This window comes from Narcine bancroftii, chromosome 2 (genome assembly GCF_036971445.1).
Source record: "Narcine bancroftii isolate sNarBan1 chromosome 2, sNarBan1.hap1, whole genome shotgun sequence".
In the NCBI taxonomy this organism is placed as follows: domain Eukaryota; kingdom Metazoa; phylum Chordata; class Chondrichthyes; order Torpediniformes; family Narcinidae; genus Narcine; species Narcine bancroftii.
Window position 1 is genome coordinate 105,496,097 of NC_091470.1, and position 26,617 is coordinate 105,522,713.

The following is a 26,617-nucleotide window of genomic DNA, read 5'->3' on the forward strand; positions in this document are numbered from 1 at the left end:
TGCTCTACATGCAAGTTATAATTCTTTAATTTTAATAATCTCTCTTACACTGCCCCGCTGCCCATAATTAAACTAATGGAAACTATATTAATAAATACCATGAAACAATTTATCATTATTAATACCAGCTTGAAAAATATCTTGAAAATGAATTGGAGAATTTGCTTAAAGTTGGATTTCTGAAAGATGGTTTGATCCGGGCAAGGTGCTGCATTTAAAAAGTGAAGTGCTTGTGGCTCTCGACTTGGATTTCCTCTCAATTCCAAGTTGGTTAAAATATGTCCAAAAGCTTGAAAGTTTAGTAGTTCTTGGGTAAATCGTCGTGACATTTTGAATAAGGCAGTTTTGTATTGATCGGGCTTGTTAAATACTTTCGCGATATCTGGAGATTAACATTACACTGGTACATTAACCCATTAAGTTTCTTTTTGATGATTGATATCCCTAAATAAGATTTGTAGGGAATCCAGTACAAATAAATATGAAATGGTGGTCTGATTGACATTAAATAGATGCAAGTCATGCTTCACTTTAAGAAAAATGAAATAAAAGGCAACGTTTGAGCTTATTTAAAATACTACTAACGCAGAACATTGTATAATTGTTAAAATGTTATTATGAATGGACCATTCTATTGCTAGGAACTAATTGAATGATAACAGCATATTTAGAAATTATGGAAGGTGTATTGGAAGAGTATAATTCAACATGAAAGGTCCAGACTCTAGAATTTATAATGTGTTGTAAATAGCTATTATGCAACCTTTGCATTTGCAAAATGAATCATTTCTGACATTAATTTTTTTGAAGGGAGTGTTTTAGAATTCTGCATTTGAAATATAATTTTCCTGCATGTCAGACTTCTCATTGACAGTTGACATACCCTTCATGTAATTTATTGGATTATAGCTGCGTCTTTGTTGCATAAGGGGTGCTGTAAAGTTTGCAGTTGCCTGCCATTTTCAGCTGTCATTTTAAAAAAATGGAAAAGCTGAACAGAAATTCTCCTTGCATCATCTGCATGAAAATGAATAAATGGCATAGATAGGGGGGCGGGTACTGCACTGATGTAACAAAACTGCGTATAAATGTTTTGATAGGGAGTCAGCTCATGAAGTGTCTTGTTAGGTTTGTACAGAAAATTTTCACCAATGATTTTATCTCGAGTCTTGTCACCTTAAATTAGCAAATACCTTTGATAAATCACACGCCTTACAATACATTCTTGTGTTTCCCTTTTGAAGATTATTATCTAATATTTGAAGAAAGATGTATTTGTGTGATTTCTACATTTATTTTACCCCCTCCCCCACTTCTTCCCAGCAAGCTCATCCCTTCTTTTCCCATTACCAAAAATATCTGGAAAATACTTGCTGCTTCTCTACACTTCAATGGCACAGAGAAAGAAAATTCCCAGTTTGAATGGCATTCACAAATGGCTTCCTTCCATTAGTTTGGGGTATTTCTTCAGGGCTAATATGCTTACGATGGTCATTATTTTCAGTATATTATAAATACCGCAACTTGTCACTCTTGGCCGTGACATTTTCAAATTGTGTCTCTGTGATATGAGCATTTTGTTTCATGTTTTATTTGTAACAGTGCAAAGGCGTTGGGAGAAAGGCAGCAATCAAGCAGAGGACAACAGTTTCACAGCAGATAAAATGAAGTGTGCTTCAGATTTTTAACCTGGGTACCCATGGACAAGCTGCACAGTATGGGTCCCTGAAAACCTCTGAACAAAACTCATTGGATGTTGGAATACTTATTAATCCCCTGGCTTATCTGTCCAGGTCCACACTAAAGACTTTCTTCTGCTCTGCCCTGCTCCATTTAAAACTTGGCCACTTATGGTGTGTTATTTCCCCCGAGGTTATAGCTTGAGGCTAACTGAATGTAAAGCATGCATTCTCTGCTGCACCTCATCATGCATTTGAAAATTTTTTTGACGTGGAACGCTCAGGTTCATTCTTTCCTCGTATTGTATGTTTTTGATGCTTGTGCGTGAATCACTAAAGGTCGGTTTGCAAGTGCTGTCAAGAAGGCAAATTGAATGTTGGCCTTCTATGCGAAAGGGATTGAAGTTAGGAACAGGGATGTTATTCTGCAACTGTACATGGTACTGGTGAGGCTGCATATGGAGTACTCCATGCAGTTCTATTCTGACTTGAGGAAGGATGTATTGGCTTTGGAGGTGGTGCAGAAGAGGTTCGCCAGATTGATTCCAGGGACTGAAGGGGTTAGCCCATGAGGAGAAATTTAGAGGCCTGGGACTGTACTTGCTGGGATTTAGGAGGGGATCTTATCTATACCTTTCATAATTTTATGTTTCTATAAGATAGAGGTAGGTAAGTTGTTTCCATTGGTTGGGGAGACCAGAACTAATGGGACATAGCCTCAGGAATGCAGATAGCTAAAAGCAATGTACATAATTTTAAAGGGTTTGAATGTATTTCAATTGGGAATGAAATCAGTAAGAAAGATGGCATAAAGTTCATAGAGGTCAGAGTGAATTTTCCCTCCTGTTTCCTGCCACGTGGACAACTATACCACCAAAAGCCCTCGTCAGTCAGTCCATTAAATAAGGAGCACTGGAATAGGTCAATGTAAAAGCATTTGTGCAGGTCCAGAAAAGAGACCAAATGACAAATGTTTGTGGAACATCTTCAATGCAGGAAGTTGTCACAGAGTGCTTGCATTTAGGAAGTTTTATGGGTTTCTTCTGTCTAACATTTCTTGTAAAGAACCATTTTCTGCACTTAACCCTTTCAAATAGTTAAAATGGTTTAAATCTTTATTTGGGATTGTTGATCAAATGGCGATTCATTAAATTGTCCAGTCACACGATCACATCACTAGTTGGGGTTGAGGATTAATCATTTTTGAAAAGGAGAATTTTATTGGAGATAAATTCAAGGACCTAAAGATTCCTTTTATTGTTACATAATAATGCATTATAAATGTTACATACATGATATACTTTAACTTTTGAGTGCTGAAAGGCAGAGTTTCTATTGGCATTGCCTGGCGCTCCTTACAGTATGAGAGAAAGAGAAGCGAGAGAGAGCGTCAATTCAGAGTCATTTATGCTTTTTACACAGTAATTTTTGTTCTGAGACGTTTCCTCCTTTTTAACGGAACGCTTGACTAAAAAGTACTGAGACAGAATTGGGAGGGGGAGAGAGTCCTGGCTTTTTTCGGCAACAGAGGTAGTAACAGCCCTGGAACCCCATCTGTGTATAGGGGCGATCCGGCTTTCCGTGGCCAACTTGGGTAAGGATTTTTATTTACAGAGCCATAGAAGCTGATTCTGGCCATTTTAACCCGTGCTGCCCAATTTCCCCCAAATTAACCTACAAACCCCTGTATGTTTTTGGAGGCTGAGAGGAAACTGGGGCACCCAGAGGAAATCCATGCAGGTCACTGGGAGAACATGTTGACAGCGCCCAGGTCGCTAGTGTGCTAACTGTGCCACCCTTAGATCTGTGGTCCTTCGTCATAACTTTTCTGACTTGTGTAATGCTGTGTATTTGGAGAATGATGTGTAATTGTGGGTTGCGCATGCCTTATTTTAGTTGGATCTTGTGGAGCTCATAGTGAGTAATGATTAACGGTATGTATTTGTCATTATTCCATAGGCTCAACAGGAGAGAGGGAAAGTTGAGGATGCTGGGGCAACACGATGGATTTCTCCTTCACATTCATGAAAGGTATCATGGGAAACACGATTCAACTGCCACAACAACTTATTGATTCAGCCAATATGAGGCAGGTTCCTGACGTCCTGAATGCCAGTGGTGGCATTGGGGAAGACAGAGGGCAATCGTATGAGGCTTCCCTACAACAAGGCTTTACCTATCCTGCTTCCGGAGCTGATACTATTCCACCAGTTACCAATGGTTACTCAGGTGTTAATGTGTATGAATCACCAAGTAAATGCCCAATATATTCCCAACTCCCAAACGGGTCTGCCAATGGTTATGGCACGCATAGGAATTTTGGCTCTAATGACTATTACTTAGGGGAAAATTACTTGGTGAAACAGCCTGAAATTCAAGAGAAAGTGCCCTCTCCGACTGTTCCTGAACCTGTCACTCCGAAGAAGACTGGCTCTCCAGAGATCAAGCTGCGAATAACGAAAACTTACCACAATGGGAAGGCACTATTTGAGTCGTCACTTTGTGGGGATCTTCTCAATGAGCAGCAGGCTCTGGCTGCTGAATCTGCCATGGCCCGCAAGCAAAAAAGAGAGAAAAAGAAGAGAAGTAAACATGAATCTGTTAGTGCTGAGAGGCTAGAACATAAAGCCATCAAGGTAGAGCATGAGGAGTGCAAGACAAGCTGCGGAAACTCTGCAAATAAGGTACAGCTCTATTTGGGTTAAATAAAGCAAGAAGTTGTAATGTAATTGATTTTCTTATTCCTCCTTAAATCTTCAGTGCAGTTTTCCAAACAAGTGAAGTATTTTTTTCCTTGATGGTTTTTTAAATCATTGTGTTCATTGCAAGATGCAAGTCAAAACACAATGTTGGAGAAACTCAGCAGGTCAAACAGCATACTTTATATAGCAAAGAAAAAGATGCAGAACTGACATTTTGGGCTTGAGTCCATTAAGGAATGAGCGAAATACAGGCAGGTGCCTGAATAAAATGGTGGGGGGGGGGGGAAGGGCAGGGGGAGGAGCACAGTCCCATAGGCAGAAGTAATAGGTGAATATGGGAGGGAGGGCACAGCAGCAAACAGGGGGAAAGGAATGGCTCTGTGAATGGAGAGGGAAGAGTATGGAGAGCTGGAGCAAAGAGGGATGGGGAAGAGAGGGAGATCGGGGAGTGGTTTAGCAGAAACCAGCAAAGTCGATGTTCATACCATACCATCAGGTTGCCAAGACCTGATGCTCTATCTGGTGTGCTCCTCAAATTATCCTCCAAAATATCAAGCTGTCAGAGTACTTTGGTTTGAGGGCATCCATTCTTCAGAGTAGGATTGTCTTTATTGGGTTCTTGAAATGGCCTCTGTTTTGGCCTGGTGGTGTTATCCATGGACCTCTTATTCTTTGCCCTGTTGTTATTTCTCTTTCATCCAAATGCATTGAGTCCTGATCTAGGCACATTTTGATTTAGCCACAATGGTGATGGTGCTCGCTTCATTACTCCCTACAACAAGCCCCACTCCAAAAGAACACCAGTATTTTAACTCTAAAATTGGACAATTGTCTAGTGCACACATGTCAAACTCTGGCCCGCGGGCCAAATTTGGCCCACGATATAATTATATTTGGCCCGCAAGATCATTTTAAAAATGTATTAGAGGTGGCCCGCCCTGCAGCGAGAGCCGATGCTGTTTTTTGGTAATGTCACCCCCACCATCCTCCCCCTTCATTGCACATCCTTCCCCATTGTAACCCGAGAAATTGTAACACGAGAAGTCTGTCGATGTCATCAGCCGGCAAGCCAGTTGGAAGGCTCCCCGCACAACCAGTCACTTCTCCCACCTGTTGAGCGGTGCGGCGGATTGGCGAGCACCTGTGATTTCCTGTCGGCACGACGGGCATGGCAGGCTGCGCACGGCCCCCGGGCAGCGCGAGCCCCACGCGACTGGCACCGGGCGGCCCTTCCACAGCGCGAGCGCACTTCTCCCGGTCGCCACGACCTTCAGCGCTTGCACCTGCGCGGACCCCAGGGACGGCTGGTTTGGCCCTGCACGTGAAGAGAGAGATGGTGGCTGTCCGCAAAGGCTGATCGGCAGCAAGCTGGGCCTGAGTGAGTGGGTAAGCAAGGGTGGGCAGAGGGTGTAGGTGCGGAGTAATGGGCAGGGGAAGTTATGGTGGTGCGAGGGGCAGTTAGAGGGAGGGATGAGTAGAAGGAGGGGTGGATAGGGAAGAGGTAAAAGGGGAGGGGCAGAGCGAGTAGTGGAGGGGTGATTAGAGGGTGAGAGACGGGTAGAGGGAGGAACAGGTTGAGGGGAGAGGCAGTAGAGGGGCGTGTATAGGATGGGGTGGGTAGAGGCAGAGCGAGTGGAGTGAGGGGTGAGTAGAGGTTGGGTAAAGGACTGGTCAGGTAGAGTAATGGTGGGTCGAGGGTGAATAGAGGCCTAGAGCCTGAGGAGTGAGCAGGAAATGCTGAGTCCTGATGCAGGCCAAAATGGACACAGCCTGTGAATGCTGACTACATCTCCACAGGGACCAAATATGTTTCCCTCAGGTCAAGCAAAGGGTGAACTTGAGCTACCTACTCCTGACCTCTAACATTATCCTCCTAAAGTTATATCATAAAGTTTAATATTACATATGTTAAAAGAAGAGAAAACATGCAGATGTTGTTGAAAATTTTCAATAAATATTTAGTTCGGCCCTTGACTTAGTCCAAGTTTTTAATTTTGGCCCTCCGTGAATTTGAGTTTGACACCCCTGGTCTAGTGCATCTACTGTATCCTCAATCTCTTGCTCTTCAATTAGTGGCTATGCATCAACTGTCTCGGGCTTTTAGTTTTATCTATTCTCACCAAAGCTCTCCATTTCTGCTCTCTTGTCTTCAATGTGACACTTCAAACTGATCTCTTTGAACAGATATTTTGACATCTGACCTAATATCTTGGTGTTGATGCCAAATTTTGTCTGATTATCTCTCCTTTACCACTTTGGGGCAATTTCTGTATTGTGAACACTTTATATAATAATAAAAAAAACATGTTGCCCTTTCCATAGTACAGTCTAGCTCCTATGTGGGTGCCAAGCAGGACACGCTTCATTAAAGTAAAAACACAAATACTGGAGGAACTCAGCAGGTCTGGCAACTTTCATAGGAGGTAAAGATATATAACCAATGTTTTGGGCTTTAGTTGTGATAGTAGGAGATTTTAACTTTCTGCACATACTCTCATATGGTAAAAGGACTGAATGGGTTGGAGTTTTGTCAAATCTGTACTGGAAAATTTTCTGCAGCAAATATATAGAGGTACCAACAAGAGAAGATTCAATACTTGATCTTCTTTTCGGGAACCAGGTAGGTCAGGTGGCAGAAGTATGTGTAGGTGAGCATTTTTGGTTCAGTGACCATAATATCATTAGTTTCAAGTTAATTATGGAAAAGGATAGGTCTGGCCCTCGAGTTGAGGTTCTGAATTGGAGAAAGGCCAATTTTGAGGAAATGTGGAAGGATACTGGAAGAGTCAATAGGAATGTTATTTTCTGACAAGGATGAAATTTTGAGAGTACAGAGATTGCACGTTCCTACCAGGAAATAAGAGCAAAGTTAACAGACATGGGGAACCTTGGTTTTCAAGGGATATTGGAGATCTGGTTAAGAAAAGTGGCTTGGGGAGTGGGGGGAGTTATATATGTGGTACAGACCACAGAGGAAATGAGCTACTTGCAGACTATAGAAAATGTAAGAGAATGCTTAAGGAGAAAATTAGGAAGCCAAACAGAGGACATGAAGGAAAATCCAAAGGGTTTCTACAAGTATATTAAAAGTAAGAGGATAGTAAGGGAGAAAATTGGACACTGAGAAAAATCAGAGTGGTCAACTATGTGTGGAGCCTCATGAAATGGGGCAGATTATAATTTTTTTTGCATCGGTATTTAAGTAGGAAACTGGCAGAGTGAATAAAGATGGAAGGGAAACAAACCAAAGTGTCATGGAACATATGGAGTTTAAGGAGAAGGAGGTACTTGCTGCCTGGAAACGAATAAATCCCCTGGACTAGATAGGATATTACCCTGGACCTTGAGAGAGACAAGTGCTGAAATTGCAGGACAGGTGTATTCAAAATGTCCTTAGTCATGGGGAAGGTGCCGGAGGATTGGAGGGTGGCTCATGTTGTCCCACTGTTTAAGAAGGGCTCCAAGAGTAAGCCAGGGAATTAAAGTCTGATGTCAGTAGTATGTAATTGAAGGATTTCTGAGAGATTGGATATATAGTTATTTGGACCATCATCAGCTGATTAAGGACAGTCAGCATGGATTTGTGCATGGTGATGGTGTTTAACAATCTTGTAGAGTTTTTGAGGAAGTTACCAGAAAGATTGATTAGTAAAAGGCCATGGATGTTGTCTATGTGGACTTTAGTAAAGCCTTTGACAAGGTTCCACATGAGAGGGTGGTTAGGACACTAGGTATACATAGGTTGCAAACTGGATTTGAAATGGACTTTTCCAGTACAGAGTGGTGGTGGATGGTTGTTTCTCAGTCTGTGTTGAGTGGTGTACCTTATGGATCTATGTTGGGACCATTATTGTTTATCTATATAAATGACCTAGATGATAAATGTGGTGAATTGGATCAGCAAGTTTGCTGATGACACTAATATAGGAGGTGTCGTGGACTGTGAGGAAGATTTTCAAAGCTTGCAGAGGGATCTGGACCAGCTGGGAAACTGGGCCAGTAAATGGCTGATGGAATTTAATGCAGATAAGTGTGAGGTGTTGCACTTTAGAAGAGCGAATCAGGGTGAGACGTACACAGTAAATGGTAGGCCATTGAGGAGTGCGGAAGAACAAAGAGATCTGGGAATTCATATACATTGTTCCCTGAAGGTGGTGTCGCATGTGAACAGGGTTAAAAAGAAAGCTTTTGGCATCTCAGCCTTTATAAATTAAAGTATTGAGTATCGAAGTTGGAATATATTGTTGATGTTATTCAAGTCATTGGTGAGGCCACACTTAGAATATTGTGTGCAGTTCTGATCGCTCAGCAGCAGGAAAGCTATCAGTAAGATTGAAAGAGTGCAGAGAAGGTTTACTAATATGTTGCCGGGTCTTCAGGAGTTGAGTTACTGGGAAAGATTAAACAGGTTAGGACTATACACTTTTGAACTAAGAAGAATGTGGGGAGACTTTATAGAGATTTATAAGATTATAAGGGGTATAGACAGTTAGATTGGGGGAAATAAATATGAGAGGTCATAGCCTTGGGCTGAAAGGAGAGAGGTATAAGGGGAACATTAGGGTAAAGTTTTTCACTTAAAATGGCAGGAGTGTGGAATGAGTTACCATCTGATGTCGTGAATGCAGATTCAATCTTGAGTTTAAAAAAGAAATTGGATAAATACATGGATAGGAGAGGTCTGGAGGTTATGGAATGAGAACGGGTCAGTGGGACTAGCTAGTTTTATTGGTTGGTGCAGACAGTTGAATGATCTGTTTTTCTGTGGCGTAATGTTCTTTGGGTCTAGGTACTTCAGGCCGGAAACCTTGGTTGTATATCTTTATCTCCTATGGACCCTGTGAGACCTGCTGAGTTCCTCCAGCATTTCTGCATTTTTTTCCTACAATTACAGCATCTGCAGACTTTTATGTCTCATTCTGCAAAGCAAGATACCTGGTTTTATTGTATTTTTTTTTGAGGATGTACCATATATTTTGGCCTACAGGGTGTACAAGATGATCCCCAGAATTTCCCCTTAAAATGTAGGTTTTTGAGCTATACTCACTACATAAAACCATCCTTAGCCTGACACTTTATGCCTCTATTTATGAAGGATTGAAAACTTGAGCCTTTCTGGTGTTATTTTAAGGTATATTAGACAGATTTATAATACATTTTTATTGTTTTAATATAATATTACTATTAATCCAGCTTCCCAAACACCAGTTTCAGTTTAAAAAAAAACTTGCAGTGGTAGGACCGTAGGAGTTATGCAAATGTTTTATGCTGTTCCCTATTGCAATAGAGGACACTCTAAACCTCAGGATATTAAGGTTCAGATTTCCTATTTGGCATATAAGACAATCCCTGGTTTTGGGGTGACATTTTTAAGGTTCAAATTCTGTCTTGTACACTGACATACGCAGTAATCATAGATTTCTATCTTCTGAAAACCATTTTTGTTTTAACTACTGGATAGTTTTCATTCCATTTCCATTACATTTGCAAGAAATTGCTTAAAATAATGGTTCTTCTTTGGGCCAAGCATCTGTTTTGTGTTCAACTGGTTGATCACAAGGATGCTTGTTGTTTGAAAGAAATTGTGGCAGGCATCAAGAGCACAGCTTTCTCCATTACATGTCTCACAAAGCATGCATCCTTCTCATTTTACAATTATCAATTTTTCCCAAGAGGAAGGAAGCCCTGATAAAGGGTCTCCACCTGAAATGTCAACTGCCCTTTGCCTCCACAGTTATTGCTTGACTGCCAAGTTCCCCGAGCAGTTTGTTTTGTTGCTTCTGGCTACAGTGTCTACAGTTTTGTGTGACTCCTCCAAGAGGAAGTTGTACTTGGTTGTTGCATCAATTTCACCATAGATTTGTAATCCAAGTTTAAGGTGATGAATACATTAAGTTTTGGAACTTCTCATTTGAAGTATCAGTACTCATGCAGAATGGCCTGAATTAATATGAATGAACATATCAAGAAAAGTGAAAGACTTTAGAAAAAATAAAGTTTGTACTGTATTGTCATTGTAAGTTGGTGTGAAATGAAAATAATTAATTCCCTGGATGTTTTGAAACTTTTAAAAATTTTGAAAATGTCATTTACATTTTTTGATTCCATAACGTTTGGGACAAAGCCACTTATTTTTCCTTTATTTGCCCTGTGCTTCACAATTTTAAATTTGTGACCAAACAATTTACATGTGATTTATAAAATGCACATTCTAGATTTTGGTTTGACCATGTAGAAGTTGTAGCAGTTTATACATGTTCCCCCCCCCCCCCCCCCCGCAGAAGTTGTAGCAGTTTATACATGTTCCCCCCCCTGCATTTCAGGGCAACATAATGTTTAGGACATTTGGTGTCACAGGTGTTTGTGATTATTCAGGTATGTTTAATTGCTGGATTTGTGCAGGTGTAAGAGAGCGAGGGTTGCTCCTCAGCTTTTGATCATCTTTGGAGTACGTAGTTGCCATTTTTTAACGAGGATCAGAGTTGTGCCATTGAAAGTCAAAGAAGCCGTTATGAGGCTAAAAAAACAAGAATAAAACAGTAAGAGATTGCCCAAATATTAGAATTACCAACACCAACTGTTTGGAAAGAATGTACTGGTCGGCCAAGAAAGACATCCACTGCTGATCCCAGAAGAATTCTCATCATAATGAAGAAAAAAAAACCCAAATGTCTGCCTGACAGATCAGAAACACTCATCAGGAGGCAGGTATGGATGTGTCAATGACAACTGTTTGTAGAAGACTTCATGAACAGAGATACAGAGGCTACATTGAAAAATGCAAACCACTAGTTGGCCACAGAAACAGGATGGCCAGATTACAGTTTGCCAAAAGGTATTTATAAGAGTCTGCAGAATTCTGGAAAAAGATGTGGCAAGATTAACCTGCTTTAGCATGATGGCAAAGTGCGAAGGCTTAATAGAACTTCCTAAGACCCAAAGCATACCACCTCATCTGTGGAATGTGTTATGTGTTGGCGGGGGGGGTGGGGGGGGGTATATTGCTCAACAAATAAGATTTTCAAAGCTTAAAAACTAGAAAATTCTTGAATGACCAAGTCAGTCACCTGATCGATATCCAATTGAGCAATTCCATATGCTGAAGAGAAAATGTAAGGGGCCAAGCTCCTGAAACAAGCAGAACCTGAAGATGGCTACAGGAGAGGCCTGGCGGAGCATCATCAGAGAAGATTCTCAGCACCTGGTGATGTCCCTGAATCACACACTTCAAGCAGTCATTGCATGCAAGGGATATGCAACAAAGTACTAAACAGGACTATAATAACATTGCTATATCCCAAATATTATAGTGCCCTGAAGTGAGGGGACCATGTATAAGAAGTTCTGTAATTTCAAATGGTCAAACCAAAATGTATACAAATAACTTGATTAAAATGTGCATTCCAGATTTTATTAATTGTGAATTGTTTGATTACAAATTTGAAACTGTGGAGCACGGGGAAATAAAAGAATGCACCAAAAATTATGGAGGACACTGTCATTGTGCTTTTTACATGTAAAGTTTTGTTATGTAACAGTATTCTTGCATGTGCATCAGAAGTATCCCTGTGATGTTTACCAAAATGTGTGAATTGCAAATGTTTTGCTGCTCTGCTCTAGGTGATGATTTGAGAGGACTTGCTCCAACAACACTTCAAATTAATAATACAATATTATTGCTGACACAGACAAGGATTTTACCCCCTGCCCCCTGCAACTGCTCTCTCGCTTTGTTTCTGGGTTGTGGAGAATTTGCCCTGCCATAAATCTGGCAGGGACAGATATGTGCTAAGGTATATCTTGATACTGTAAAATCTCAAGTATCTGGCACCTATGCCAGATAAGTGAATTTTCCAGTTGCTTGAGTCTGTGTGCTGTGTGATTTGCAAACTATTGGTGAGGTATGCCAATTTTAAACTTTTTTATGTCTTAATTTTCCAAGTTTTTTTTTTTGCTGGTTCCTTGAATTCTGGGTAACTGGTTTTACTATAGATTGAGGATGCTTAGCTGGAGTGCAAGGTGATTTTTGCATTCTAGCCCAGGTTCATTTTTGTTTAGTGTAGATTGAGAATTTTGAAAGTGCACGCTGATGTACTGTAAATTGAAATGAAACCTTTTGCAAAGTAACTCTGTACTTCCTGGAAGATGAGATAATTCTCATTTTATAATCTCTTGATTTTAGTGTCATCCTGGGGTGGAAGTGAGATTTTGGCCATGCTCCAGCTTTTTATCTTATGGGAAGTTGCACTGGTAGAAAGTGATTGGAGAGGGAACCACTTGACGCATTTAGTACTTGCACATAATCCAAGATAAGCAATAGCATTCTTGGCAAGCAGATGTGGTTTGTGAAGCCTATTGTTGAATTACTTTCATTATTCACTGTTCATTTTTTTGAACTGTGGTAAGAATAATGTACAATCAGAATCAAGGAAAATTGAAACAACCAATAAATACAATGGTCACACAGTTTCGATAAACCAAATGGTAACACTTCACATTTTAAATCCTGCCAGTATTTTTTATGTCCTCCCTCTCACCTTAATTTGGGTGCAATTAAGGGATAGCCTTCCAATGATTCAAATGTTATTTTTTGTGCAACTCTAATCTGGACTGGAACTGTAATTGCTCAGGAACACAGAAGGCAACAACCATAGCTTGGTCTGCACAATGGTTAGCATAGCGGTTAGTGCAACGCTATTACAGCACCAGTGACCCAGGTTTGAATCCAGAGCTTTCTGTAAGAAGTTTGTACATTCTCCCATGTCTGCATGGGTTTCATCTGGGTGCTCCACTTTCTCCCACCCTTCAAAAACCTACCAGGGTTAATTGAGTATAATTTGGTGGCACGGGCTCATGAGCCAGAAGGGCCTGTTACCATGCTGTACATCTAAATTTTAAAAAAAATCTTCCACCCAAAGAATGCATCTATGTGAGGTGCTGCTCCAAGAAGGCCACTAACATCTTAAAGGACCCTCGTCACAACCTCTTCTCACTGCTACCTTTAGGCAGAAGTAACCTGAAGACTTGTACCTCAAGGACATTTTCTCTCCAACCACTATCAGGCTCTTGAACTTCCCTATCAGGGACTGATCTGACACCACAAATGGACTGTCCTCTGTAGAGGTCATTTTTATTTGCACTAAGATAACTGTGAAATGCTATTATTTTCATTTGTTGTCGCTCTTTAACTCAGTGAACTACTGTATTCTATTGTAGCACAGTAACAGGCCATTTCAAACCACGAGCCCATGCCATCCAATTAACCTACAAACACTAGTACGTTTTGAATGTTGGGAGGAAACTGGAGCCCGTGGTGGAAACCCAGGCAGACACAGGGAGACTGAGTTTGTACGGTCTCCCCGTGTCTGCCTGGGTTTCCACCGATGTTGTCACAGCATTGCACTAACCACTACGTCAGCCTTGCTGCCCTCTTTGCTCTTTCCTTTCTAAATAGCAGGATTGTATGTGCCTGTCCTCAATCGATAATAACAATTTCAGATTGTATAGAAATTTTGAAGATAATGACTGGAGATCAAAGTCCTCATTCCAGTAAATCTGTTCTGCACCTTCTCCAAGAGTTTCCTATCTTTTCAAAGCTGAATACTGGCTGAACCAGTATTTTGTAATGGCTCACTGCGCACGTACTTTGTCTATTTATAAAGCCCAGGGTAATGTACCCAATTTTGTGTACATGTTTGTTCCTGAACCCTTTTAGGGATATGTCGTCCAATTTATTTTGCTTCACTTCACTTGCTGAAACTCAACCCTGTATTTTAAACTTCAATTGGCATTGATCTACTCATTCCATCAAACTGCCTATAATCCCAAGATCTATAATTATTCCTCTCACAGTTCATTATGCTTCCAGGTTTTATGACATTGATAGATTTGGAAATTGTGCCGCGAGTACACCAGTCCAATTTGTTGATGACTATTGAGGGATCCTCAAACTGACCCTTGTGGAATTGGTCTACATCCTTAATTCCAGTCCAGGAAAACTATGCACCACTGATACATTTTCATTTAATCATTCTCATCTTGTGTTGTTACAGCCATGGGTCAGAGTTGATGGCATCTATTATATACTTTATCAAACATCTTTTAAAAGTTCAAAATGCATGAATTGCTTTTTTTTGGGGAAAAAAAGACTAATTAAAAAATTTTTATTCATTACTACTGGTTCAATTGCTGGCAGTTGAGGATAGATCAGTTTCAATTTTTGTTCTTTATGGTTCAGTATGGTAAGACATTCACTGGCTGACCTTGCATGTGTAGACTTGTGTAGATACGTTGGCAACTGACATGCATTTTAAGAGTAGTGGAGCAAACAACTAATAACTAAGATTTTGAAAACCTTCTTCAATGTTTAGAGAAGTGATGGAGGTATATTATCCTGACTGCCCAATATTGAATTTATTGCTTATACATAGTTAATGGAACATAAAGTTTTATTTAATGTGTTCCCCAATATACAAGACCCAATTTCAGAGTTATGTTCTGTAGCAGTGCATCATTTCCCCGCAATAGCCATACCTGAATGAGACTTGGCAGTGTAGAATTAAGCTCACATGATTTTGAGCCCGGAATCTTGACCATTAAGAGTTAGAGTGAGATAACAAACTCAACTGATGTGAAATCTTAAACCTGACAATGGAAAGAGATTTTCATCATACTGGTTTGGAAAGGATCACACCGCTGACTCAGAAGCAAATGATCTCGTTCTGATGCAATTCCTGTTTGTTTTATTTGCAGGAAAGTTGTGTAGTTTGTTCCCTACCGATATTTTCACACACTCAGAATTTTATTTTCTTTCACTTTCCATTTATCTCTATAGTCTGAAGGTATAGATGAGAGGAAATGACTGAACAAGAGTAACAAATAGTCTAAATACAAATCGACAGTAGTTAAAAAAAATACCTGTATGATTTTTTTTCCAAAAGAGAACTGCCAGTTTCCAGAAGATTTTTGTTGCTTATGGAGTGTACGACAGAAATTATTTTCTGTCAAAGGTAAAGTCATCTTAACCAATTATAACCAAACCCACCTTTATAGCAAGATGATCCATGTGTGACAATCAAGATTTGATGAAGTCATGCATAGACATAGTTTTGAATTGCTGTAATTTGGAACCTACAGAGTGCGCAATTGGTACATTTTGACTGACATTTCCTTGCTGATCCTGAACCATCATAGTCTTTTGAAAGTCTACCCTTGGATTAAAACTATGTAACATTTAAAGATCAGAATGAAAACTTGCCAAATTTATCAAATCTGTTTTGTTTTGGATGCTGGAAGATTGTATTTGGAAATTATTTATTTTCTGGATTGCCCAGTGGGCATGGGTCTGCTAAAAAAATTTAGACATTGTTGCGTGGCTTATTTATTGAGGGCAACATTTGAATAAAACGACTGCAATACTTTTCAGTTGAGTATGTTGCTTAAAATTTAGTCAAAAGTACGATGGGCCTTTTAGCAAGTCTATGCCTCCACTTGCTCCTGGACTCATGAATGAGTTGTGACATTTTTGTGGAAGATTAAAGTGTGACTGATCATTGACTTCATGAAGGGAAGATAAGATATGTACGATCCAGTGAGAAATCAGAGGTGGGGAGGGTGAGCAAATTTAAGTTCTTGTGAGTCATGATCTCAGAGGTCCTTTCCTGGACCCAACACACATTATGGCATCATGAAGAAAGTACGTCAGTGTCTCTACTTACTCAGGAGTTGGTGGAGGAAACCCTGGCAAATTTCTACAGATGTGTGGTGGAAATTATGTTGGCTGACTGCACCACGATCTGGTATGGGGTCGCTAATACCCCTGAGTGTAAAGTAAAAGGTAGTGGGCACAGTCCAGGACATCACAGGCAAAATCCTCCCCTCAATTGAGAGCATCTACAGGGAATGTCAAGGATCCACATTAACCAGCATAGGCTTTGTTTTCACTGCTACCATCAGGAAGAAGGTATCGGTGCCACAAGACTCGCATCACCATGTTCAGGAACAGCTACTACTCCTCCACCATCAGATTCTCAACAACAAACTCAATCAAGGACTTGCACTTTATTGATTTTTCTCTCTCTACTGCAGTCAGTTTGTTTACATGTGTACGTTGAGTACAGTTTTTTTTGCACCACCAATAAGTGGTAATTCTGCATGGTCCATGAGCAAAAGAATCTCAGGATTGTATGTCATGTCATCTCTGACAATAAATCTGGAATCTTATTTTTGTGATCAATGTAATCTGATGAACTGGGCAAGTTAGGGGCTTTTATCCTGCCTAACTGTCCAATGTAGAAATTTAAACAACCTTGTGGGAGAAAAAAATGATGGGGCAGAGGGAGAGGCTTGCTAGAGGAAAGAGCATATTAAAAATATGAACAGAAAACATAAATGCAAGGAAGGAACATTCTAAAGCTCATTTTCAGTCTGACCCGTCAGTAGCACAGCTGTCGGTGATTTTACAGAAAGATTTGTGTTTCCCTTTCAAATAGTGGACATAATAATTGACGAGTTACAATATTTAAAATCTGATAGCAATACATAGCCTAAAGATCACAATATAAATTTTGTGTACTCCAGAGGTGGCTGTTGTTGGAACACTGGCAGTCAGGAAAGGAAAGTGGATAGGTGTGTAGCTGGAATGGGGTCCAGAGAGGAGTTCTTTTCATCTGAAATATGCACACTGAAACTAACATGAAAGCATTAATGGTATTTTTTTTGTTATCGGCAAAATATCCATGCCCCTATCCTGGATGAGTAATGAGAATTTATTTTTAAACCACTTCTGGCTCATGGTAAATCAAAATGTTTCAATTGTATCAGTCCAAAAATATGTTACTTGATGACGGTTCAAGTAAGATGTTTGGAAATCCTGATGAAATGCAGGCATGCAGTTTCACTAACTCATTCAGTAATTAGATTTGTAATGCAACAGCGCAGATTTGGAGAAGTTGTAATATATTTTGTAAAACAATCAATTATTTTTATTATCTGATATTTTGAGGTGGTCTGGTATCCCTTTGCAAGGTAGCAATGTGGAAATTGCTGACTAGACCTTGTGAACAATATTATGACCCTTGGGACAACTTGTGTGATTCATTTCAAATGGGCAGGTTGGCCGTAACCTCATGGACATGAAAGAAAATTGTCTGTTGCAGTTTAAGTGAAACTGCGTTATCCTACATTATTCCTCTCATTTTCTCTGATGCTTATGCAGTGCTTGTTTGTTTTAATCTTATTTTTGCTTTCCTGCTTGTCATGCGCTTCCTTCGTTCTCGACTGCCATACCTTCTCATCTGCACTTTCTATTTTCCCCTTCTCAAAAGAGTTCTGTATTTAGTGGAATTATTTTTTTTGAATCTTTGTTTATCACTGTCCTGGAGAGTTGTTACACAAGTACCATGACTACAATCAACAGGCCAGAACATGAGGATCTTGCAGGAAGTGACTTGCCTCCTGAATCACAAAAGGTTTTTTTGCCACTAACAAGGCATGTCAAGAATATGATGAATACTTTCCATTTGTATGTGATCAGTACAAATCACAGTTGGTGTAGCAGTTAGCAAAATGCCTTTACTGAGCCAGCGATAAGATCCAGGGTTGAATCCCTCGCAGTCTGTAAGGAGTTTGTATGTTCTCCCTGTGCCTCTGTGGGTTTCCTCCAGGGACTTAAGTTTCCTCCTGCCGTTCAAAACATAGACTGACAGGGTGTAAACTGGGCGGCGCAGATTCGTGGGCCAAAATGGTCTGTTACCATGCTGTATATTTAAATTTGAAATTTAAAAAATCAATCAAAAGACATGGCAGCCAGCCAGGACAAAGCAACCTGTACCTGTAGTGCATAATGTCCACAAGATGCACTGAAATGACAGCATGTCCCAAGCCAATAACAGCTCCCACCCTGAAGAATAATGGAGCAGATGCAGGAAGGAACTCGGCAGCTAAAGGCCTCACCAACGTTTGGGAACCAGGTATTGGGGCGAGGGTTACGGATGGAGCGCATGGCTTGTGAAGGGCCTCGGGTGTGGACGGCTTCTTAATTGCATCAGGGGTTTTGAACCAGGAGATGAAGAGGGTTACTTGGATGCTGGAGGTCTGGTTCAGGCAGGTTGTGTGGCTACAGCAGATATGGGCGCTCAGGGAAATAGCATCGGAAGTGGCAGCGGGGACCACGGGCACTATTGTCTCCAAAGTGACTCTCTTCTGCTTCTCTTTCTCGTCTCTAGTGGCGCTGATCTTGTGGTGCGTCTTTGTGTGCCTCGCATTCTAAGAACACAAACATTTAAAAATTGTTGGCTGATTACTTGGGGAAATGTGTGAGTATTGGTGAGGGTTGGGGGTAACCATATTCTACAAACTTATAAGGCAGTTAAGAGATTAAGATGTTCATAGTGAGGGGTGCATCCAATATCCCATTTGTCTTCTGGAGGTAGTTTGATGAAGCAGGAAATTAATGTAGCTTTTTTGATAGGCTACATTGATCTGAAACTTCCTCTGAGCAGTTCTTCTTAGTATATATTGTCAGTCTATCACCTTAATGACTAAAGTTCGTCGGGTGACCGAAATATGATAGAGGTGTTCACTGATTTTTACAAAATTTTAGAGTTCCACATTCAGATGAGCTTAATAATTAGTAGGGCATGTATTCTATCAGAAAATTCTATACATTCTGTTGAAAAACTAATGTGCACAATGTAAGAGGCACGTTACAATGAGAAATTAATCTGGTTTAGAGATTATACTTGAACAAAAAAATTAACCGTGAGTTGAGAAGCTAACCCTCAGCAAGTATCTTGGCTCAAACTTGAGTACTCGCATTTGATAATTAAATGTCAACCTGTATTGTGTGTGACCACATCAATAAGAGGATAAATTTGCACAAGATCTTTCAGGCAGATCAATTCAGCTGAAATGCTGGAGGAATGCAGGGCCTATACTTCCTTAGGAGGCTGAAGCAGGCAGGCAAGGCTGGGCCTTCATCTTGAGCACCACTGAGTGTCCTGAATAGCATTATCATATGGTACAGTATTCAGCTGGTCTTTGTTTCCATAAAAAGCAAAGATGCATTGCTGATGGTTTGGACCTGAGCCCTTCTTCAAGGAGTAAACAGAACGAGCCAGATGCAGGAAAATCTCAGAATTCAGACGATGCTAGCTGGGGGAGGAATTCAGACCAATAAAAGGTGTTAATTGGCTCTGATAAGGGGAGAGGTGAGAATTTGTCATATCTGCAAAAGGAGACAGGGAAGTGAGGGGGTGGAGAGAAAAGTTTAATGAAGGTCGGGGAAGTCTATATTCATGCCATCTGGTTGGAGGGTGCCCAGCCAAAAAATGAGGTGTTGTTCCTCCACTTTGTGGGTGGTCTCAGACTGGCAGTGCATGACCATGGACAGACATGTCAGCAAGGGAATGGGATGGGGAATTGAAATGGGAGATGCATGCTGTTGCAGCGGACTGAGCCAAGCTCCAGAAAGACCTCTATAGTCACAGTGTACACACCCTTTAAGTTAGAGATTTCATCTCTTTTTCTGTTTACATTGATAGAAGTACAGTACTTAAGATTATTGGCCTGAATCACTAACTCTGCATCTGTGGAGCCTGGTGAGCTGACCTGCATTTTATATTTTTTGTCATAATTGCATAATATAACCAAAATCACAAATACATACGGACTTGAGATATGGCTGAGATTGAAAGCAGCCCTGCAAATATTTATTTTTCAGTTGACAGGAAAACGAAGATCACTTTGAGAGTTTATTGTGCAGAAATAGGCTGCTGTGTTTCTTGTATTACACCAACTGCTAGATCAGTTGCAAAGCCCTTGGGAGAATTGTGAATCTGAAAGATGCTCTGTCAATGCAAGTCTGTCTGTCTTTGGCTAAGATTCCATGACAGAAACTGAAGAGCAAGTTATATCACTGATTTTATACCTTACTACTTGTATCATATAAATTTCTTAACAAATGTTCAGTGCTGGTCAAGTGAGAGCATGTAACTGTTGCATGGTTTTTAGAACTGTGCACATACAACCTTGTCCAAGTTTCTTAGCCGTCTGAATCACAATCGTTGATGCATCTCCTACTGACCTATCTATTTTTCTCATTGATTGGTTATCTTTAGCCTGGCATCTTTGGAATATTGTTTCGCTTTACACAACTGCCCAGTAGCACTAACTTCTACTGTGAAGAAATGCTTTGAGAGGCTGGTCATGGCTAGAATTAAAACGTACCTAAGCAAAGATTTGGAGCCACTGCAATTCGCCTATTGTCTAAAACGCTCCACAGCAGATGCAATATCGCTGGCTCTCGACTCAGCTCGAGATCATCTCGAAAACAGCAATGACTTCAATTTCTGCAGCTGAGATACAATTGATGTAAAAAATTATATTGAACCTTACTTTTATTGTATTTGTTATACAAAGATCATATCAGCTTTGTTTATCAATTCTAACATTTAAGTCTGATTCCCATCTCTGTCTAGACTTATAAACCCCCTGTTTAGGAGTTCCCATTTGAAGTAGAAGATGCATTTCTTTATATTTTGCTTTTGAATCAAATTTCTACATCACTACACTTCAGTAATATCATTGTTGGGCCTAATTTATCCCTTAAATATGCTCATAATTGAAAATAACAAAAAAGTGTGTTATTAAATATTTCATGCTTGTTTTTTTTAATTGATCAAATGTCCTCCTTCAGAGCAATCTTCAATATATCTAATCATCTTATGAGATCAGATACCTAAAAATTGATTACCCATTGTAAAAGGTATGTCTATTTTTAATCAAAAGGCATTTTAGGTGATTGCCTCCACCCCTGTTTGAATTTCACTATTTATCTTGTTCAAAATATTAATCATACGCTTTAACAGAGGCTTTTTTCTCACCAGATATTAATTTTACTTCCTATTTGTATATTAAGTCCTCTGTAATTCTCTCTCCAATTTTTTCCAATTCGACTTTTTAAAAAAAATATATAACTCGTGCAGGTTTCCTTCCTTCCTCAGAAAAGGAAGCAAGAAATTCCATTAGTGCTGCTTGATCATTTTAAAATTTGGAAGTTGCAATCCTCCTCATTTATATTTCCATATTTTTCTATGGAGACCTACAAAGAAATTTTCTTACATTTATTTAATTCCTGAAAAACTGAGGTATTGGCAATATTTGAAAAATATGTTGTATTCTTGGGAAAGTATTCATCTTGCACAATTAATTACACATTAATGAAGCCCAGCATCCCATAGGTCTTCTTAACTATCCTATCAACCTGTGTGACAACCTTGAGGGATACATGGATTTGAACCCCAAGTTCCACAACATCTCCAACCTTCATATCATCCACAAACTTACTGACCCATCCTTCTGCTTCTTCAGCTAGGTCATTTATAAAAATCAGAAAGAGCAGAGGTCCCAGAACACAGCCCTGTGGAACTCCACTAGTCACTGACCTCTAAGCAGAATACTTTGCATCCACTACTATACTTTTTAATCTACACAGCCAAGGCTTCATGGATCCCTTGACTCATGATTTTCTGAACTAGTCTCTCATGGGGAACATTGTCAAAAAACTCAATTATGCTCTTGAGGCATGACCTTCCCATCACAAAGACATTCTGACTCTCCCTGAGAAGACTGTACTTCGCCAAATGCTCATAAATCCTGTCCTTAAGAATTTTCTCCAATAGTTTGTACACTATTGGCGAAAGACTATAATTCCCAGGATTCTCCCCATGATCTATTTTAAACAAGGGGACTACATTCATCATTCTCCAATCCTCTGACACCTCCGCTCTGGCCAAGGAGGTTGCAAAGATATAGCCTATATCCCAACTACCTCTTCTGTCACTTCCCATAGTGACTGGAATGTATCATATCTGAACCCAAGGACTTATTAATCTTGATGTTTTTTTGAAGATCAATCATCACTTCCTCTTTTCTAATCTCAATGCGGTCCAGCACATAGATGTTCATCATTTTGAAGCAATTGTTTGTTTAAAAATAATACCACAGAGTTGATGTTGACGTCTGCATTTTCACTTTGAAAAATGCGTCAGTGTCTTTGCAATAAGCAAAACAATTTAAGGTAGTGTCGCACATCCTTTGTGTTTTGGAAGCCGATTACATAACCCAGCTTTTTGAGATGCCTTGCTGTGGTGACGTGCAGGCTTGATGTAAGAGACATGTGCTGAAAAGGTCTTGAACAGAAAGAAGCTGCGGTAAAGGGTAACCTACTTCATGTAAAATCAGTTGTCCAATTGCTGGTTATCTTAAGAATGGAACTGGCTGGGGAGAGCAAATTTAAAAACTGCAACTGAAGCTAACCTGGGCTAGAGTTTCTTCAATTTTGTAGTGAGTTTAGCCACTCTCAACCGTTATAGTTTTTTTGGTCTATGGCCCCCTTAAGACCCTACTTAGTTTATGGACCCCCTTCTCTATGATGCATTCAAGTTTAGTTGATTTATTCCATACTTCTCTCCTACCGATGACATAAAAAAAATTTAAAAATTGATTTTACCCCGCGGCTCCCCCCCCCCCCCCTTAAATAAGCTGGATACCAGAAAACAGAAATTAAACAGAGGCTGAAACAGTCGAGCAAAAGAAAAGTGGAAGAAAAACTTTGAATAGACCCCTTACAGTAAAACCCATTATCCGGAATTTTTAAAAAATCATGGAAATTAAATAGGTAAAAAATGCGGAAGATTAAAATTGGCGCGCATCACCATAAGTTCACAGATCACGCAAGACATAATTTCCAGTAAACAGGAAATTCAATTATTCGGCATCTACCAATCCCCATAGATGCTGGATCCAGGAGTTCTACTGTATTTCTAGAGATAGCGTATCAAAGAAAGAAGTACCAACAATGGAACTTCACCCGTATTAGTTAATAGCGGCTTTGAGAATAGCTGGTTTATCTCTCAACTTGCCATTCTCTTTGGCTTGCTGTGTGGTACTCTTGTTTTGTCTCTGATCTAAATTATGATTAATTGGAAAATTCTTGACAGAAGTTAAATAACCTTCAGAGTTGCAAAGAATTGAATAGGAAATGAATCGTGCTGAGCAAGTAAAATTCTTTAATGTGCTAGGAATGCCTGAAGGCACTACATGGACTCTTGCACACCATCTGTGAATTGTAGAAGTTTTGATCTTGACGTTCCTCTTTTTATCAAGAATCCCTTCCTTATGGAGGAGTCATGTGATGGAGTAGTGGCTGGTAGGAGAATACCAGCCTTCTCCAGAAAAGAAGGAAAAAAGTAAAGAAAAAGCAAAGCCCCCAGACACACAAACCACAACAAATAAAAATAAAGGTGTGGAGGAAATGGCACCAAAGAAAGAAAAGCCAAAAACAACGGGAAGAAAAGAAGGAGGAAAGATGCCAAAAGAGAAAGGTGAAGGCCTTACCTGTATGAAGAAGCAGGGGCCTGCCGTGGAAAGAGGAGCCCACTCCTTGAGGTCAGTGGAAACCCCACAGGGTCGCGACCCACCGAATGCAGGACTACAAAGATGGCTCACGGAGCCAAACATAGGTGCACAACCGCACACGACAAAGACAACACCGACGGGAGGGGGGACCAGCTGAGAAAGACCCGACAGCAGGGCTCCCAATGGGAAGATATAGAAAATAACGGGAATGGGGGGGAGAAGAATGAAAAAAGGAAATCAGAGACACAGCAGATGACCAGCCCAGAAGAAGAGGACCAACATCAAGATGCCATATATATATCTATCAAAAAATACCCAGCAAACTGAGATAAACAGCCCAACAAGAAAATTAGAAGAAACACAGATACAAGGAAGAGAGGTAGAGGACACAGGTCCTGGAGCACACAGGGGAAGAGGAGGGAGAACATCAAGCTCTGCCCAGAGAAATAGAAGATAAAGGGAATGGACTGTACATAGATAAAAAAAATTTTTGAAGAATATATGGAAGGAGTAAAAGAATGGCAGACACGAGAAATAATGAAATAAAAAGAATAAAAGGTACAAAAGAAAAAGTGAGTAGATTAGAGATGGTCATGACAGAAATAGGGAAAAGAGTAGACAAGGTGGAAGAACGAGAAACAGCCGTAGAAATGGAAGTGGACGACTTAAAAATGAAATTGGAGGAATCTGATTAAAAAAAATTAAAGAAACACAGGAGATGTTAGCTCAGAAGATGGATATAATGGAAAACTATAATAGGAGAAACAATATAAAGATAGTGGGCCTTAAGGAAGATGAAGAAGGCAAAGATATGAAAGAATTTATAAAAGAATGGATCCCCAGGGTCCTAGGAATGCCAGAAATACAGGAAGGAATGGAAATAGAAAGGGCACACAGAACATTAGCCCCAAAACCACAGCCACAACAAAAACCAAGATCCATTCTAGTAAAATCCCTGAGATATATGACAAGAGAAAATATATTGGAGAAGGCAATGAAAAAAATGAGAGAAGACAAAAAGCCACTGGAATACAAAGGTCAAAATTTTTTTCTACCCAGACATAAGTTTTGAGCTCCTGAAGAAGAGTAAGGAGTTTAATGCAGCAAAATTGATCCTATGGAAGAAAGGCTATAAATTTATGTTAAGATATCCAGCAGTGCTTAAAATAGTTATCCCGGGGCAGCAAAGCAGACTGTTCTCGGATCCGGAGAAAGCACAAGAATTTGCAGAACGCCTGCAAAACAGACAGAGAGATGAAGAGATGTAACAAGAACATGAATGATGACAAACTTCATATAAAGAAGAAAAATAATGTATAAGTAAGAACTAAGAAGGGGAAGAAAGGAAGTAAGGGGGGAATTAAGAGGGTGAGCTTTGTAATATGTGAAGATAAAAGTCTTTTCTGGAGGGGGCTGGGTGGGAGAGAATAACAGTCACTGCGAAATCAGTTGACACTTGCGAGCGGGTTCGCAATCCAAATGGAGAGGGTAGTTGTGGTTGCCCGCCAAGGGACAAGGGACAAGGGGCAACTCAGAGGTGGGGGGGACATTTGGGGTTATGGGAATTTTAGATGTGGGAATAGTGGAAAAATTTTGTTTTAGAAGTGTTGTCTTACAATGTGTTTATAAAAAAAAAAAAAACACCAGAAATGGATAAGGAGGAAAGGAGGTGATGAGGAAGCAGAAATGAGAGGTAAACAAAGTATGAAATGGCCATGTTGAATTATATGACTATAAATATTAACGGAATACATAACCAAATCAAAAGGAAGAGGCTGTTTAATTTAATGAAGAAAGAAAAAATTGACATAGCATTTGTGCAGGAAACACAAATGATAAAGTGTCAGATATGTTCAGAATTTTGGAATTTGCTCAATGTATATGCACCTAATGAAGAGGATCAAAAATTTATGCAAGATATCGTTCTGAAGATTGCAGATACGCAGGGGAATATACTGATAGGAGGGGACTTTAACCTTAATTTGGACTCAAACATGGATAAAACTGGAAAAAAGACTAGCAGAAAGAACAAAGTAACGAAATTTATGGTTAAATCGAAGCAGGAAATGCAACTTTTGGATGTATGGAGGAGACAACACCCAAAGGAGAAGGAATACTCATATTATTCGGGTAGACATAAAACATACTCAAGGATAGACCTGTTCCTGTTGTCAGCCCACATCCAAGGGAGAGTTAGAAAAACGGAATATAAAGCTAGATTGTTATCGGATCACTCACCCCTATTATTAGCAATAGAGCTGGAGGACATCCCACTGAGAATGTATAGATGGAGATTAAACTCCATGCTACTTAAAAGACAGGATTTTAGAGAATTCATTGTCCGACAAATTGAAATGTACTTTGAAATAAATACGGAATCAGTGAAAGACAAATTTATATTATGGGATGCAATGAAAGCATTCATTAGAGGGCAGATAATAAGTTATGTAACTAAGATGAAGAAGGACTACAATTGGGAAATAGAACAGCTGGAAAGGGAAATAGCAAGTATAGAAAAAGAATTAGCAACAAGGGAAGATAGAACAAAAAGAAGAGAATTGGCAGACAAAAAAAAAAATACAAAACACTACAAATGTACAAGGTGGAGAAGAACATAATGTAGACAAAACAGAAGTATTAGAGCTAGGAGAAAAAATGCACAAAATACTAGCTTGGCAGCTTAAGACAGAACAAACTAAAAGAACACTATTGGCATCCAGGAAAAAGGACAAACAAATTACATATAACCCTATGGAGATCAATGAAAACTTCAAGGAATTCTACGAGCAATTATATCGAACTGAGAACGAAGCGAAA

The 26,617-nt window shown here is 39.8% G+C and overlaps 1 protein-coding gene across 6 annotated transcripts in view; it reads left to right on the forward strand.

Moving 5' to 3' along the window:
* Positions 1 to 26,617, forward strand: part of nsd3 (nuclear receptor binding SET domain protein 3) — a 123,046-nt gene that overhangs the window by 23,054 nt on the left and 73,375 nt on the right. For 5 of the 6 annotated variants that reach the window (XM_069917828.1, XM_069917829.1, XM_069917827.1 and 2 more), the window contains one exon: positions 3,639 to 4,363. In XM_069917828.1, the coding sequence (XP_069773929.1) occupies positions 3,683 to 4,363 (681 nt within the window). In that variant the 5' untranslated portion in view covers positions 3,639 to 3,682. Of the gene's footprint in view, positions 1 to 3,638; positions 4,364 to 17,995; positions 18,352 to 26,617 lie in introns of those variants that run through there. The other variant, XM_069917832.1, reaches the window with a different exon arrangement.